The sequence below is a fragment of the Pseudoliparis swirei genome, chromosome 13 (assembly GCF_029220125.1).
Source record: "Pseudoliparis swirei isolate HS2019 ecotype Mariana Trench chromosome 13, NWPU_hadal_v1, whole genome shotgun sequence".
Classification (NCBI taxonomy): Eukaryota; Metazoa; Chordata; class Actinopteri; order Perciformes; family Liparidae; genus Pseudoliparis; species Pseudoliparis swirei.
Window position 1 is genome coordinate 14,187,009 of NC_079400.1, and position 16,970 is coordinate 14,203,978.

General features: G+C 45.9%; 1 protein-coding gene across 2 annotated transcripts in view; it reads right to left on the reverse strand.

Annotated features, from left to right (window-relative positions):
- The window catches only part of LOC130203277 (V-type proton ATPase 116 kDa subunit a 1-like), a 38,302-nt gene that overhangs the window by 3,399 nt on the left and 17,933 nt on the right, over positions 1-16,970 (reverse strand). Inside the window, exons 15-21 of one of the 2 annotated variants that reach the window (XM_056429296.1) lie at positions 15,796-15,914; positions 14,773-14,989; positions 13,425-13,532; positions 12,004-12,111; positions 9,077-9,094; positions 7,118-7,235; positions 6,685-6,856 (exon numbers count right to left, since the gene is read on the reverse strand). In XM_056429296.1, coding sequence (XP_056285271.1) covers positions 6,685-6,856; positions 7,118-7,235; positions 9,077-9,094; positions 12,004-12,111; positions 13,425-13,532; positions 14,773-14,989; positions 15,796-15,914 — 860 coding nt within the window. Of the gene's footprint in view, positions 1-6,684; positions 6,857-7,117; positions 7,236-9,076; positions 9,095-12,003; positions 12,205-13,424; positions 13,533-14,772; positions 14,990-15,795; positions 15,915-16,970 lie in introns of both variants that reach the window. The other variant, XM_056429295.1, reaches the window with a different exon arrangement.

Here is a 16,970-nt window from a genome sequence, read left to right on the forward strand (position 1 = left end):
ACCACGGCCTGGTTCTGTGGGCCCACTAGAGGCTCACTCATGGACCAATGAGAGACGAGATAGAACCACTAAGCTTACTTCTGTTTGTGTCCCTTGGGCTTGAGTGTTACACCCGACTAATACTACATTATTTTGAGTGATTTTGATGAATAAATCCTCTTTGAGCGTTGGTGATTCTTTGTATTTTCTTCTCTCCACTCGGTCTCATTGGTTTGGATGAAATCATTCCTGCTCTGATTCTGTCAAACCTCTCTGAGGAAACGTCCCTTGACTAAAGCATTACCTCTAGAATCGATCATTCTTATGCTTCTACCGTGCTTTAGTAATGCATAGATAATTCTATTTCTATTCATAATTCATCTGTTCATTTCTCTTGTTTGTGTACGTCTTTCTAAGGCACTTTAAAACCTGAAAAGTGCCACATAAATGAAGTTATGATGCATTATTATTACCGGGAATGTAAACCTTTACATTTAAAGATTTTAGATTTAAAAAATAAGGGGGTTCAGTAAATCCCGACAGCAGCTTGTCTCCGAGGTTTTCAAAGGTGTGTTGTGTAACGGAGGGCAGACTGGACACTCCACTGACTCACTGTCGCCCTCTACAGGTGCACGTGGTATTACAAGACGCTAGCTGGATATCTCTGTTACATGATACATAAACGTATTCAACAGTCAACACTGTAAGTTTTGTTAGTTTAGTGACTCAGTCTGTACACCTGCTGCCATGAAAAGCAGCCGAGGGCAACTTCTAAGGATACCCTCCAGGTATTACTTTGAGTTATTGTTGTTATACTACATTTCATTTAGCTGACGCTTTTTTTCAAAGCAACTCGCATTCATAAACCGTAGACACAGCTGCAGGGAGCAATTCAGGTTTAAGTGTCTTGCTCAAGGACACATTGACTAGGACGGGGACTGAATTATAAGGATCTCCTGGAGGTATTACTGCGAGTTATTGTTGTTGCCTCCACTTGTTTCAGGTTCTGCAGCGGCTGATTTGTAGGTGAGCCAATCTTTAGCTTTCCAATTGACTGGCTGTATTACTGTCCTGTGGTTCAGCAGCCTGGCCCATGGCCAAGCTCTGTGCAACAACACCTCCAGTCTGCCCATGTGTGAGGCAGAAAGGTTGCACAACACACACTGCAGCAGCAGGTTTCTTGGAAGAACAGAGCTGTCTGGATCAGAGACAGCTGGGCTCATAATGAGCAAGGTGGTCGGACTGCCTTCCACCGGTTCACAGAAACAGCGCTCAGATGTTCTCTCCCTGTCTTGGTCTGTCTCATAACCACGATGATGAAGGGATGCCGCAAATGTTTCAACGCCAGGCAACAGACCAGGCCTCTGAGTAGGGTCAGTCCTTTAATTCAACCCTCATATATCACATCAGTGTGTGTTTGTGCAGTGATGAAGGGTCTTAGAAGTGGGACAAATAAATGCGAATTTTTCCGGGGTTGGAAGTTCAGCAGGGGGATCCGTGGACCAGGCGGGAAAGTACCGAACCCGCAATGTTAGTACTAAAACAGATTTAAGGAGACACCAGTTCCTTTTAACTAAAACAACAGGAAAGCAACCAGGCATCCATCAGGCCGGCCGACGGGGAGAGTGGCTGTAAGGTCAAATAAAAGAGTCGAGGCCATCGCTGGGACGATAAGCAGAGAGCCAGGTGCGAAGAGAACAAGGGTCCTGCGTGGTCATCTTAGGCTTTTACAACCGGTGACCCTCTGTCTGAACTCACTCAGGGGCCCCACGTCGACACGAGATGTAAACATTGCACCTCTTGTGATATTCAAATGAAGACCCGTTTTAATTGTGTTTTCTGAGCCCATAGCCTAACCATATGGGCCCAAGGTGATGGTACTGCGGAGTGAATAAACACAAGCCTGAATGAATGTATGTTAACCTGCCTGTAGATCAATGTTCTTTCATATTATAATGTAATCTATGTCTCCCATATGTTCTGTATCCTTACCCAAGGTTATAGTGTGTTCTGGGTCACCGCCCAGGTGAAGTCTCACAAGGTCTGGAAGGAGCTGTAAAGAGGGTACTTCCCCCTAAGAGCCTGAGAGATTAGATGAGACACCCGGAGAAGAGTCACAAAGGTGACCAAGCTCACTTAAATCGGCTAAGACAACGGTCCTCCTCTTTGATGGGGAGCCAAAGAGTCTCCCCGGAACCTCTCAGGATAAGGGGGGGGGGGGGTGACCCCCATCAGCACCCAGAGGGGGACGTATGTCCGGTAAAAGTAGGATGAGCCAGAGGGTATAAAAGGGGACGAACAAGAGGAGCAAAAGGTTGGCTTCAGGCTTCCGTGAGAGAACTCGACTTGTACTTTGTTTATTTCTTCTTCCTGTTTTTGAATAAAATACTTGCTGCCTTGCAGTTTTAAAACTTTACACTCGGTTTGTGGACCTACTTTTTTTGTGACGCCTATTTCTTCACCTGTCGATCCACCCGAGGAGGCCGAGGCAGAGACCCGAGACCAGACCGTGCAGCCCCCGAGGTGAGTCTGAGCTACGTCCGCACGGCCACACCTACTGACCTCAGTTACCCAGGGCACATACTGATTCCTCACACACCTCCACTGACATTTTGTACTGAAGAGAGATATCGCTGCAGCTGGTAGACCTCCGGCTCTCGGCCGAACCGTGGTTGGTTCCGGGACCGAGAGAGGGACTCGTAACTCTCGAGTCCTCGTCGCGGAGTTTGTCCTAAAAATAAAATATTAATAAGTCCGAGTGTCTCCCGCCAACCGCTCTCCGAGCCTTGTACCCTCGAGTGTGTTGGGGTGAGACCAGATAATTGAATACCCAGTGTTTCTCTCCACGGAGATCGTTCCGACATCATCCCGGGTGTCGCGCCGAGCAGAGCAGCCTCCGCTGTCGATGTGCACGCGCGTCACTCATCAGGCCCGAACGGTCGCAGAATCAGATAGAGGGAGTTTTTGATCTCCGCCTCCCTCCCCCTTAGCACGGTCTTCGCCCTCGCTCGAGCTCCTCGTTCCCCCTCGACGAGCAAGGCGAGGATACCGTGGCCGGGGTGACCGTCAGACGAGAGGTCGGGCATCGTGACCCGTGTCCTCTCCGGAGCTCAGGTTGTCAGCGCGCGGTGAAGCTCTGTGCCTGTGCGTCGCCGACGTGCTTTTACGACAGTTTTCTGCACTTCTGTCCTTTAGAGCACGCTTATTCCCTCACAATAAAGTTACCGGTGTGAGCCGACTCGCACCTCAAACCTTCCCCCCCCCCGCTCCCCTCCCTTCCCCACACACGAGAATAAGCGGCGTCGCTTTTCTTTCCTCCTCCACCCGAGGCGATCGAATCGTTGCGCACGTCTTAACAAGGGACACCAGACACCGAGGGGATGTCAGAAGCTTTGTGCATCTGACGACTGGATTTCATTCCTTATCGTCACGGTTCTAGTCCTCAATGATTCTTCCTCCTTTGGTGTCTTTGCTACCTCTGACTTGCATCACCACCATGCACACTCCACTAGCAATCATTATATTCTATGATCTTCATCTGAATTGCACAGTACACTAAAGCCACTCTGATCCGACTCAGATAAACACTCCGAGCACTCGGCTCTGAACCAAAGCTCCTCCATCACTGCCCAATTCTGGTAAAGTATCATAAGAGTGGTTGGAATGACCTCATGAAATATGTGAGCTGGTGTTAAGAATAAATTAAAACCCATCCTCAGCACTGGGAGCAGAGGGCTGCTGGAAGCACTTCCACTTGAGGACCCAGGGATTGAACCAGCAACCTTGTGGATTGAGGGTGACCTATTGAGCCCGGAGAACGGACCAATCAGAGACCACCGAGGAGCTACTGGCAGCCGGGGGTGTGGCTTAGGTGTGGGAGACAACTTTAAACTGCGTTTTGAATTCGGCATTATAGATCTTGCAGTAACCAATTAAAATAATGGATGATTTACAAATTTACGTGACATGGAAGCTTTTTGAATATAGATGGAAAATATCACTTTGTCTCATTCTGTCATTGTGTGTATTATTAATTTGCCTGCACATGCAGCACCTCTTTGGTTTGTAATACAAATGTTATGAATATTACTTCTTACAGTCAGCTGTATAAATGAATGAGGATCAGTAATATACTTCAGTAATGTTGTATTTTATATGAATGAATGTGTCATAAAACCCATTTATTCGACCATCACATACTGAAATCCAATATATGATTATGTAATGTTAAAATAAATAACAGCAAGTTACTGTAGTTTCAGCTGCCACAATTTGTCCCTTATTTTACGGTGAAATTGTTTAGAGTGTCGTGAGAAATGTAAATGTAGTTCATTTTATTTTCTGATGGGCCAAACCTTTCGAGTCCCTCTTCCTCGCAGCTACCTTTTTTAACCCGATACCGAACAGTCTCTGACCGCGGGGCTCGTAACCACTGGAGCCGTACAGTAATGAGCTCCGTCCTAAACGGGATGTTTCCCTCTTGAGATCCTGAACATGGATCATGCATCACTCTCACAACTCCTCCTCCTCCTCCTCATGGCGTGTGCAGCCGCACTACACCGGTGTCCACGGCTGAAAACAGTGTTACTGTGTAAAGAATGTGCTAATTAACAGGATTCACGATCACAGCTGAGTCGAATGACTCCAGACAGCCGTTAATACATATCTATATATACAGTACCGTTCAAAAGTTTGGGATCACTTAGAAATGTCCTTATTTTTCAAAGAAAAGCATTGTTTTTTTCAATGAAGATAACATTAAATCAATCAGAAATACCCTCTATACATTGTTAATGTGGTAATTGACTATTCTAGGTGGAAACGTCTTGTTTTTAATGAAATATCTCCATAGGTGTATAGAGGCCCATTTCCAGCAACTATCACTCCAGTGTTCTAATGGTGCATTGTGTTTGCTAATCGCCTTAGAAGACTAATGGATGATTAGAAAACCCTTGAAAACCCTTGTGCAATTATGTTAGCACAGCTGAAAACTGTTTTGCTGATGAGAGAAGCTATAAAACTGGCCTTCCTTTGAGCTAGTTGATTATCTGGAGCATCACATTTGTGGGTTCGATAAGACTCTCAAAATGGCCAGAAAAAAAGAAGTTTCATGTGAAACTCGCCAGTCTATTCTTGTTCTTAGAAATGAAGGCTATTCCATGCGAGAAATTGCAAAGAAACTGAAAATGTCCTACAGCGGTGTGTACTACTCCCTTCAGAGAACAGAACAAACGGGCTCTAACCAGAGCAGAAAGAGAAGTGGGAGGCCCCGGTGCACAACTCAGCAAGAAGACAAGTACATTAGAGTCTCTAGTTTGAGAAATAGACGCCTCACAGGTCCTCAACTGGCAGCTTCTTTAAATGGTACCCGCAAAACGCCAGTGTCAACGTCGACAGTGAAGAGGCGACTCCGGGATGCTGGCCTTCTAGGCAGAGTGGCAAAGAAAAAGCCATATCTGAGACTGGCCAATGAAAAGAAAAGATTGGTATGGGCAAAAGAACACAGGCATTGGACAGAGGAAGATTGGAAAAAGGTGTTATGGACAGATGAATCCAAGTTTGAGGTGTTTGGATCACACAGAAGAACATTTGTGAGACGCAGAACAGGTGAAAAGATGCTGGAAGTGTGCCTGACACCATCTGTCAAGCATGGTGGAGGTCATGTGATGGTCTGGGGCTGCTTTGGTGCTGGTAAAGTGGGAGATTTGTACCAGGTAAAAGGGATTTTAAATAAGGAAGGCTATCACTCCATTTTGCAATGCCATGCCATACCCTGTGGGCAGCGCTTGATTGGAGCCAATGTCCTCCTCCAACAGGACAATGACCCAAAGCACACCTCCACATTGTGCAAGAACTATTTAGGGAAGAAGCAGGCAGCTGGTATGCTGTCTGTAATGGAGTGGCCAGCACAGTCACCAGATCTCAACCCCATTGAGCTGTTGTGGGAGCAGCTTGACCGTATGGTCCGCAAGAAGTGCCCATCAAGCCAATCCAACTTGTGGCAGGTGCTTCAGGAAGCGTGGGGTGAAATTTCAACAGATTACCTCAACAAATTAACAGCTAGAATGCCAAAGGTCTGCAATGCTGTAATTGCTGCAAAAGGAGCATTCTTTGACGAAAGCAAAGTTTGAAGAAAAAAAATTAATACTTCAAATACAAATCATTATTTCTAACCTTGTCAATGTCTTGACTATATTTTCTATACATTTTGCAACTCATTTGATAAATAAAAGTGTGAGTTTTCATGGAAAACACAAAATTGTCTGGGTGATCCCAAACTTTTGAACGGTAGTGTATATGAAGTATAATTACTGCTTGGCTCTAACAATGCCTGCGTGTCAGTGGAGTTTACTGGATCAGCAGGATGGGGGTGGTGCCAGGAGGCGATGGAGCTGCAGGGTGGGGAGGTTATCTGAAGGCCTGTGCGCTCTCAGTTTGGTGAAGCACTCTCCGGGTCTGGAATGTTTCATTTCGATAGCATTCCTCGCGTGTGCACGTAGACGAGAATAACGGCAGCTGTGGCTTTGGAGACGCTCGGTTCAGGAGGTGAGCGATGAGGCAGGCGGCTGTGTGCATGTTTTACATTAACACGGTGTTCATGCAGCCGGCATGGGAGCGACCTGCTGCAGGCGAGTGTGAGCATGTGCACATATCGCAAATACGCACATATATTATGCATTGTGTGTGTGTGTGTGTGTGTCTAACCAGTGCAGGCGCAGGGCGTGCAGGAAGGCCGACAGCCCCTCCATGATGAGCAGGATGGCAACAGTGAGGGTGGCGAAGGCCCCAAAGATGATGGACAGGACAAAGAAGCCGCCGCCGCTCCGGGAGGACAGACCCAGGTGCATCACCATGGTCCACAGCACCTCTGACAGCTCTACACACACACACACACACGCACACACACACACAGTGTTATGGCAACAGCAAGGTTCTCACATGTCAAGTATCTTGGAGTTCACTGTTATTAAATCGATGTTTCTATAGAGCGTTGCAGGGTTGAGGTCCTTCAGAAGGCCAACGCGGAAGTTAACTTAAAATATAGAAGGGTCTTTATCGGCAACCTGTTGTGTGTTTGTGTGTGTTTGTTTTGGGTCGTGTGTGCTGTGTGTGGTTGTGTGTGCAGGCTTTGACTCACGTGCATGAGCCAGGCTGAGGGCCCAGAGACGCAGGTAGGAGGCCGTGTTGGAGATGCAGCCCAGACAGTACTCTATGGTGTGGATGGCCTGGTGGACAGCGACGTCCCCAAAGTCAAACTGTGGAAAGACAAGATGGTTGGCACACACTGTGAAGTGTGTGTGTGTGTGCTTTTACATGTAGAGGCATTGAGCTGATGAGAGTTATTATAACTCCACGGTTACATGCAGGGAATCAAGCACCTGTCAGGGGCTCAGGACCCTTTAATCACTGCAGCCTCGCTCAAGGAACCCCAAAACACTGGATCCTACACTTCCCATAATGCAACTCACCAGCATCTCTCACTAGACCCTCCCTCCGTCCTTCAGAAACCACACCCGTGTGTTTCTCGTATCCCAACTCAGAGCTCAGTACCTGGTTCATGTCACAAAGAGCCCCCAGAGCCACAGGAAGCCACAGGAAACCGGTTTCATGACAACGACGGCAAGGAAATTGACTTTGACTTATGAAAGCGGGGGAAAGCACCTCCCAGGATATTGATTATTTCGTCTGCAGAATCAGGATGAATATTGCCGACGGGAGTGAGCTGAAGGAGTTTGTGTTTACTGCACCAGCAAACAGGGCAGGAACATTCTCCTGAGGCTGAAATCATTTTCTGGTGTTACGGACACGTCATCACAACTTATCAGCTGAAGCGTGTCAAACAAAGCTTTTCCACTTCCCACTCAGACGATTATCAACAGCCAGTAATAACAACTGTACAGTCAGCATGGCATGAACCGTGGAAACGACTTTATCTGAATGAGCGGCCGCTGTGACCTTTGACCCTTCGGGCCTTCGGCTTGGACCGGGCTCATATGGATTCCCCTTCTTTCTTCTTTGTTTCCCTCGCGTGATCACAGCGCCGTGACTTGTTTGTGTGTCGTGAAGGCAACAGAGTTCCTCCGATCTCTCCTTCCTGGAACAAGACGAGCCTTTCCTGTATGAAGTGGGCTGGGAGGGGGGTGACATGGGAGCCTATTGCTCCGACGGGCTCTTGTTGGGTTTGGCTTTGCGCTGGCCCGGTTTCCTCTTTCCATGCTTTTCTTTTGTCCTTGGAGTTCATGCAGGCAGCGCTCATTGTTTCCATTCAAAGGGTCTCCGACATGAGCGGCTAAAGAAAACAGCGCTGGCTAACACGCCGTCCTGTCCAGAAGAGGCCGGGGGCTCCGATCAGAAACGTTGTGGACGAACAGCTGAGCAGAGAGAGTTCCGGACCTCAGACGAGTGATGAAGCTAACAGCTTCTAGCATCCGCACAGTTCTTTTCGACTGATTTGCCAAAGTTCAACTCAAACATCCACCCTGTCACTTCTGTTTGTAAACAAACAAGATGGCGACCCCAAACCACCGGACTCAAGGCCGACGATCCGAAGAGTGGCGTCTCGGTGACTACGACCGCACCTTAGAATGCAGTGCAGGGTTCTGACTCCTCGTGGCCGTCAGTGTTGACCTTGTGAGTGTTTCTCTATAATCTGACAGTGTCTCAAAAGGCAAAAACACGAGCGAACACTAGCTACCACTGTTTCTTTAGTTCTAGACTCATTACGTCTCTCAGCAATCTCTTTTTGTGAGTGTATCTGCCAAAAATCCAAATGTATTAAAACTAAATGTCAAGAATTTCAAGGCTACTTCGTGCAGCGGTTCAACCGAGTCGGCCTCGTTTCCACATTTGACTCCAATGAAAAAACTGCACCGACGGACACTGACGGAACTGTTGCAGCTCCGCAGTTCAGAACTTTAATAACGAGTAACAGACGAGATACAGACGCCCGGTGCTGGAGAGAGAGATGGACTTCACAGGAGCACAGGAGGCTGACAGAGGACAGTAGGACCACCACCACAACCAACTCTACTGCGATACACACAAACAGACACGTACAGACATGCAGACAAGGAGATACCAAAACTCTGGTTCTTACCGGCTCTTCCTCTGGGTGCTTGAAAGTAAGCAAAAGGTCAAAGGTTAGTGTCAGAATTCAGAAACCGCACCCATCCATCAGTCTACATCAGGGGTGGGCAAACTTTTTGACTTGCGGGCCACAATCGGTTCTAAAATCTGACAGAGGAGCATTTGGACACACAATGTAATTTATTAAACCTGGATATTGCGTCTGATTTTTATACATTTCAATTGAAGGTGAAAAGTTAAAGAAATCAATATTTACTGGAAAAAGATCAATGGAAGCACTTTCAACATTCAAAACATATTATTACCCAACGAAATAATCAAGCTCAATAATTTCTAATTGTTTTAAACCCCACAAAATAATGGACGGATTGTCTCAGCTCTCTATATAATGAGGCACAATTGTCCTCAGGTTCAAGTGGAAAGAGAAAATATGGCCCTAAAGCTGAAAATTTAAGTTCGATTTTTAAAAATTCTTCATATCTCTTCTGAAAATACACCTTTACTCATGTGGACGAACTGTTTCTGTTTTTGAAATTGGTTTACCAAAGGTCATAGGTTCACAAAAGCAGTGAAATATCTGAATACAATGATAGATACATGTAAATAAATGTGGAAAACTACATTTTGTATTATCTTTTTTTGAGTCACATTCACCAAAATGATAAACATGGGACTGAGAAATTATACTGCAGATAAAGCTTCATGTGGTGTGTGCAAATAAAAAATGACCATTACATTTTTTCTTCTTCAAATAAATATGTATTGTACATCAATAAATAAAAATATCTACATTATATATACATGTTGAGAAATAGAAAACAAGTGTTGCCAGACTATTTACAATATGGCTTCACTATAATAACATCATGTCATCGTGTCACGAGACGTCTCTGCTGGCCGGGCAGGTGGAGCTGCAGGCGCTGGTGAATCCTCTCTGTAAAATACAATACTAGTCAGCACTGCGCACACCTTACGGACACCGTGACGGGACACGTAACGATGTAAAGACTCTTACCCGGTCCAAGTGGACCTCTTGTGGCTGCGTGTTCCTCCTCGTGGCTCTGCAGCTCCTCCAGGCTCCGCGCTGCTCGCCAAAATCACTGCGGCTGTTTCTAAATGAGCCTCACCTGTGTGATGGGCGGGTCCCTTGTGATTTACTGAGTGTTCATTGGTTGTTCTTTTCGCAAAATGTTGACAGACAAACGGATTGACAAATCATGGTGAAGGGTTTTGTGTGACGAGTACTTTCCGCGCCAACGCACACCGGAAGTAAACAAAGCTGCGATTTGGACAAGTTCGGCGGGCCGGATTAAAAAGCCTAACGGGCCGGATGTGGCCCGCGGGCCGTAGTTTGCCCATGTCTGGTCTACATCCTACTATAGCAGGTTATGAGATTTCTCGAGGTTCTGGGACCGGCCCTAGTAAAGATGTTGCGTGTCAGGTCTGGGTCATTTTGTTGGGTTCCCTTTTGCTTATTTGTGATTTAATGAAACATCTCTCTCTTTCACTCGTGTCACATAATATACATTAAATTATTATTTGCATAAGCCTGCTGAGCTCACAGTCAATAATGGATGAAATAAAGGTAAATTAAACGTCTCATGGTTTTCATATCTCTCATGTGAGATCTCTTTGGTCCGGTCGGGTTGGATCTTAAGAATCTGTTTTCTAGTTCATACGATAATCCCTCGTCGTATGTATGATTTGTGAGATCTCTGCCTTACACGAGCTTCAGCTGAACTTCAGAATGTGTTTGTGTGAGTTTGAGCCCCTCCAACTCTAAAGCGATCTTATCCAGCACAACTACATCTGAACATGTTTACATTCACAAATGAGCAGCGCTGCCAGAAACCAGTAGTTACAAGGTCACAGGTCAGTATGTGTCTGTGTCAGGGTACACAATCAGAGAACAGGAGAGGAGACCAGCATCCACCAATTCATCTGGATGTGTGTCCACTCTGACATTATGCAATATTAAATGACAGACGCCTGTTGTCATGGCCAAATGGAATATCATGCAGTCTTATAGCATTACGGTTATGTAATGTGTTATCGCTACGTAGTTGTACTATGCAGGAGACCTGGGAGACACTGGGCCTCTGAGTCACTCGGAGAAGAAAAAAAAAAACTGGCTGGAATTTTGAGAAATTCCAGCCGGCGGTTCTCATGAACACCACCTCGCTGTTTATGTCTCTGAAATGGAAAATCCATCTCTTATCTGCGCTTTGCCCACCCCGTCCTCGCCTCTGGCTCTCTGGCACATGAAGGCACAAGAGATTTACATTTAGAAATGTTTTGATTGGACGCTCTCTGCAGCTGCTGAACTCAAAGCCGTCATGTTCAGAACACGAATCTATCATCAAACCACAATTGTTATGGAGAAGTAACGTCTACCTGAGCAGAGAACGATGTCCCTCTCTCTGCTCTGACGTGCTCATCACTGATTGGCTAATGGCCGACCCGCTCAGTTCCTCTTCGCATCAACACCGCTAGCTGCCAGCTGACGACTGAGCCGCCTCCATGTTGAGAGCCATGTGGAGGCAATGGGAATGCTCTGAATTGTGTATCAAGCACCTTGAACTATCGTCCTCATTTAACTAATAGTATTGATCATAACACAACGTTAACTACTCAGACGTTTGAGAGGCGTGGCCACCCCGTGTCAAATGCATAAAGGTGCAATCTTAAATCCCGGAGCTATCAGAATCAGAGGTGATGCAACAATTGGTGGATGTTTGAGCACTTTGCTGCATTTTAATGTGCACACAAAAAGGCCCAATGCTGAGAGAGATGTCATTTTGTATTTCACATGTATAAAGCAACTATCAAAGGGATTCGTATGATGAGCTAACCATAATTATCTTGTCCGTCCTTCACTCGTGACATTTAGAGGAAGCTAGACAGCATTTAACAGTGAAGCATATTTCATGCTCTCACCTCATCTCCTTCCTCTGAGTGCTGGGAGAGGTGGTCGTGGTCCACGATGCCGGTCTCATCCTCGGTGGGCCCGTTGCCCACTCGCACCCCTCCGAACTTCTGTTTGCCCTGTTGGGTGAGCCCGGAGCATGATGAGGACACGCCTGTTTGCTCTAAAGACTGCTCTAGATTCTCTGCAGGGGTTTCTTCCCTTTTCTGGGACTAGACACAGAAGCCACAAACGCTGTGTCCATTAAAGCACGCCTTGGGAAGAACGCTTTCTTCTTCATTTGTTTGTTTGTTTACAGCAACAGGGCACCCGGTACAGTGAGTCCATGCCTCAAATGAAAGACTTCCACCACTTGTGACACACAACGCTGCTCACTGGTCGAGTTGAAGCTCAACAAACACAAATTAAGATTTTTTTTGTACAGCTTGTAACTGCAAAACTTTAATTCTGGTCTAAATTTGACACTGAAACACTTCCTGTGGGCTCATCGAGGGACCAGCAGCATCCTGATCCGGTCTAGTAGTGAACTGCTACTTCATGCTCAGACAGTAACTATGAGCTGTGTCATCCTAGAGAATGGTTGTTAACAAAAACTAAATAAAAAGGAAACCTTTGCAGAGAACAATGCTGCAGCAGGGTTGAGCGTAGTGGTCGTAAAGTTGAAAGTCACGTGACTTTATCAGTGGCTGAGATGTAAGAAAAGCTCATGAACTTTGGGCCGTCTTCGTAGCCGAGTGTTGAGGGCTCAACTAAATAAAATAAATATACACTTTTATTAATCCCCAAGGGGAAATTAGTTCTCTGCATTTAACCCATCCTTAGTTATTAAGGAGCAGTGGGCTGCAGTGAAGCGCCCGGGAAGCAACTGGGGGTTCAGTGCCTTGCTCAAGGACACTTCGACTTGCAACTAATGGGGAGAGCGGGGATCGAACCCACAACATTGCGGTTGCAGGACGGCCCTCTTACCCCACTGAGCTACAACCTTCGGACCGTCACTAGGACCGTGAATAGGTGCCAAAACTGACTGAGTTTATCTGTCGGACTCTAGAACACGGTAAAGACGAGCATAACTTTTTAAGTTGGGACTGATCTCTGGTCGAATGTGACTACAGTTCGTTGAGCTTTCAGACAACCAGTGAGAGCAAAGAGCTCCAGGCTCATATATCAGGTATTCACATTGTTTTGATATCAAGAATTCTGTCCTCAACAAGAGGATACAAGTTGCATATGGTGACTGTTCGGGTGCCCTAAGTCCAAATTTCCCGCCAAAATAAAAGCGTTTCCAAGGCAGGCTTCAAGCATATTTCATGGCGACACAACCAACCACAGAACACGATACAATGTGCATTGAAATGAAGAATAGAAGTGAGAGAAAACAAAACACAGGTTAAAAGGTGGCAGTAAGGTTACAGGTGGGATCAGATCCACATACCAGGTGCAGCTTCCACAGGTGCTGTTTGCGAAGCATCATCGTTTTCACAATCAGCATACAGGGTACACATGCAAGGGCAATCATCACCAACAAAATCTGGATCCCCATCTACAGATTCAAACAGAGAGAGGTTAGCAGGGTGCCGGTGAGGATGCTGATTCCCTCACTCAGGCCTCGCTCGCTCCGCTGCCACTTCTTTGTCTCCGGTTCCCCCAAATACAAGCTGTCCTGATCAAAGACACCATAGATGATCTGACTCATGTGGGAACCCTGAGGAAACAGGGTTGATTCTAACTAGCTGTTACAAGGTGAGTAAAAGAATGTTCTCTGTGGTTTCAACAACATACAATGTACATAACCGGATGAATTATTAAATATCTATTCCAGCTCTCACAGCACACTGACCCCTTGAAACCTGCACATTGACATTGGATGTTGTCAATTGTTGCTTTTTATATATGATTATATATCTGCATCTATTTTTTTGACCCACCCATAATAATAATTTGATGTGACTTCTTCTACCTTTGTTTGTTTGTTATCGTTGAGAATTCAATTCCTTGTATGTCTTCACATATTTGGTAAATAAAGCTGATTCTGATTCATCTGACAACAGAAACACCCACTGAATGGACGTGGTAGCATACAACTAACTCGCTCACTAACTAACTCACTCACTAACTTACTCACTAATTAACTCACTACCCAACTAACTAACTACCTAACTCACTCACTAACTCACTAACTAACTCACTAATTAACTCACTCACTAACTAATTACTTAACTAACTAACTAACTCACTAACTCACTAATTTACTAGCTCACTAACTAACTCACTCACTAACTCACTAATTTACTAGCTCACTAACTAACTCACTCACTAACTCACCAATTCACTAGCTCACTAACTAACTCTCTGGGCTGGGCGACAGCGTAACAACTACCTCAGTGTGCTGTTGATTGGTTGATGACGCACCAACAGCAAATCAATCACACTCCAGGAGCCAAACTATCTCTAACCAATCATAAGAAGAGCTGCCGTGTCACATGTCAGGCGGAGCTGGTTGAGCTGCTGAACCTGCTGCTGTTCCATCATCAGCGGATAAGAACGTCACACAACAGCAGTCACAACCAGCTGAAGGGTCCACGCTGCTGTGGTCAACCAGGTCAACCAGGTCAACAGCAGCTGGCTCTCGACCTGGCAGGTGAGATTCACAACTTAGACCAAACTAGGAAGACGGGCTGGAGTAGAGCCAGAAAACAGAGTTCACGATGAGCTGCTGTACACCTCACTACCAGGTGCAACGACACTAATGCATGAGTGAGGGGCGGTAGGGGGAGGAGCACCTGTCCCCTGTAGAGGGGCTTGTTGCTGGTGTCGCTGTAGTTGAAGAGACACATGTTGATGAAGTGGATGAGCAGGCTGGGCGCGTCCTTGGAGGTGAAGACGTCGTAGGCCGCCCACTTGTAGAACACCAGCAGGGCGAGGTAGCCGAACAGGCTCGCCATGAAGACGATCTCTGGGATGAAGCCCAGGAAGATGTTCAGCGGCTTCTTGAAGTACCTGCAGCGACATTCAGGCAGCAACACAAACAAAGCAGATCTTATAACCACGATGGAGAATCCTTCTGCTTGTGCTCGCCTGCAGTGAGAATAACTGCTTCACCACACTCTATCAGGGTTATTGTGTCCATATAGATTGAAATAATACCTTTGTTATCCTTGGGGGCAATGTGGGCGTAAGAAAACAAACAATCTCTGGCCTCTCCTCTCCTGCCTCTATACGTTCCTCTCCTTGCCTCCTCATATGTCCCTCCCTCCGTCCCTACGCTCAATCAATGTCCCCCTATCTGTATAGGTAAACTAACACTTAACAATTGTAAGAATTAGTGGAATTATTTAGTGATGGGAAGTCAGATTTGAAAATGTTCAGCCCAAAAACTGTCGCAAGAAAATCCAAGAAAATTATCTGCTTGTTTCATACCACCCACCGGTACACGTTTTTGGCAATTTAGATATTGGTAATATGTTAAAAACCTGTAAACATTCATGCTCAAACCATGAAGTATTATGAACAGAACACGTTTGTGTACCAATTGCATGCCAATCAATGGCCTTTCAGAGTAGTTTTAGGGCCTCTGTAGTCAGATAGTCCTCAAATAGCTTCTGTTTTGTGACTTTCCTGGGTTTGAACTCATCTCTCAAGCTTTCTTTTTTCATTCTTCTCACCGTTACTTCCACTTTCTGTGCAAACAAATGAGCTAAACAGTGACCAGAAGTGTGCCCAGTATTTCAGGACCGCTCCTGCCTGTGGAGAGTGAGACGTGAAAGGTGTTCACTTCCTGCAGTGCTGCTCAGTGACCTACGTACAGGTGGTTGAAGAGACTGAGAGACACTCCGAACAGCATGTGGATGACGCCCAGGATCACAGACATCTTCATCTTGAAGGAGTTGAGGAAGGTCAGCTTGTTGGTGGCAACGTTCCAGATCTGCAGAGGTCACACAAGGTCAAGGGTTTGACAACGTGTTGTTCGTGAGCCGTCTATAAAATGTTGCATGATGGTAACTAACGTAAACCAAATAAGTCTCTGCTCCTTTGAGTTCATTATTTTGGTGATTCAGCCGACTGGCTCATACAGACTCTGATCTGTAAAAACAGCTCTCAGATATACATTTTAATTTTACATTTTATTATCCAATCATCAAACCAACCATCCAACCATACATCCATCCAACCAGCCAACTATCCATCCAACAAACCATCCAACCATCCATCCGTCCGTCCATCCAACCATCCAACCAACTATCCATCCAACCATCGAACCAACCATCCAACTATCCATCCAACCAACTATCCATCCAACCAACCATCAAACCAACCATCCATCCAACCATCCATTCAACCATCCAACCAACCATCCAACTATCCATCCAAACAACTATCCATCCAACCAACCATACATCCAACCAACTATCCATCCAACCATCCATCCATTTATCCAATCATCCAACCAACCATCCATCCAACCAACCAACCATCTAACTATCCATCCAACCATCCATCCAACCAACTATCCATCCAACCAACCATCCATCCAACCAACTATCCATCCAACCATCAATCCATCCATCTATCCATCCAACCAAACATCCAACTATCCATCCAACCAACCATTCATCCATCCAACCATCCATCCATCTAACCATCCAACCAACCAACCATCCATTCATCCATCCAACTGTCCATTCATCCACTCAACCATTCATATATACATCCAACCATCCATCTAACCATCCATCCAACCAACCATACAGCCATTCATCCATCCATCCATCCAACCAACCATCCATCTAACTATCCATCCAACCATCCAACCAACTATCCATCCATCCAACTATCCATCCATCCAACCATCAATCCATCCAACCAAACATCCATCCATCTAACCAACCATCCATCCAACCATTCATCCATCCAACCATCCATCCAACCAACCATCCATTCATCCATCCAACCATCCATCCATCTAACCAACTGTCCATTC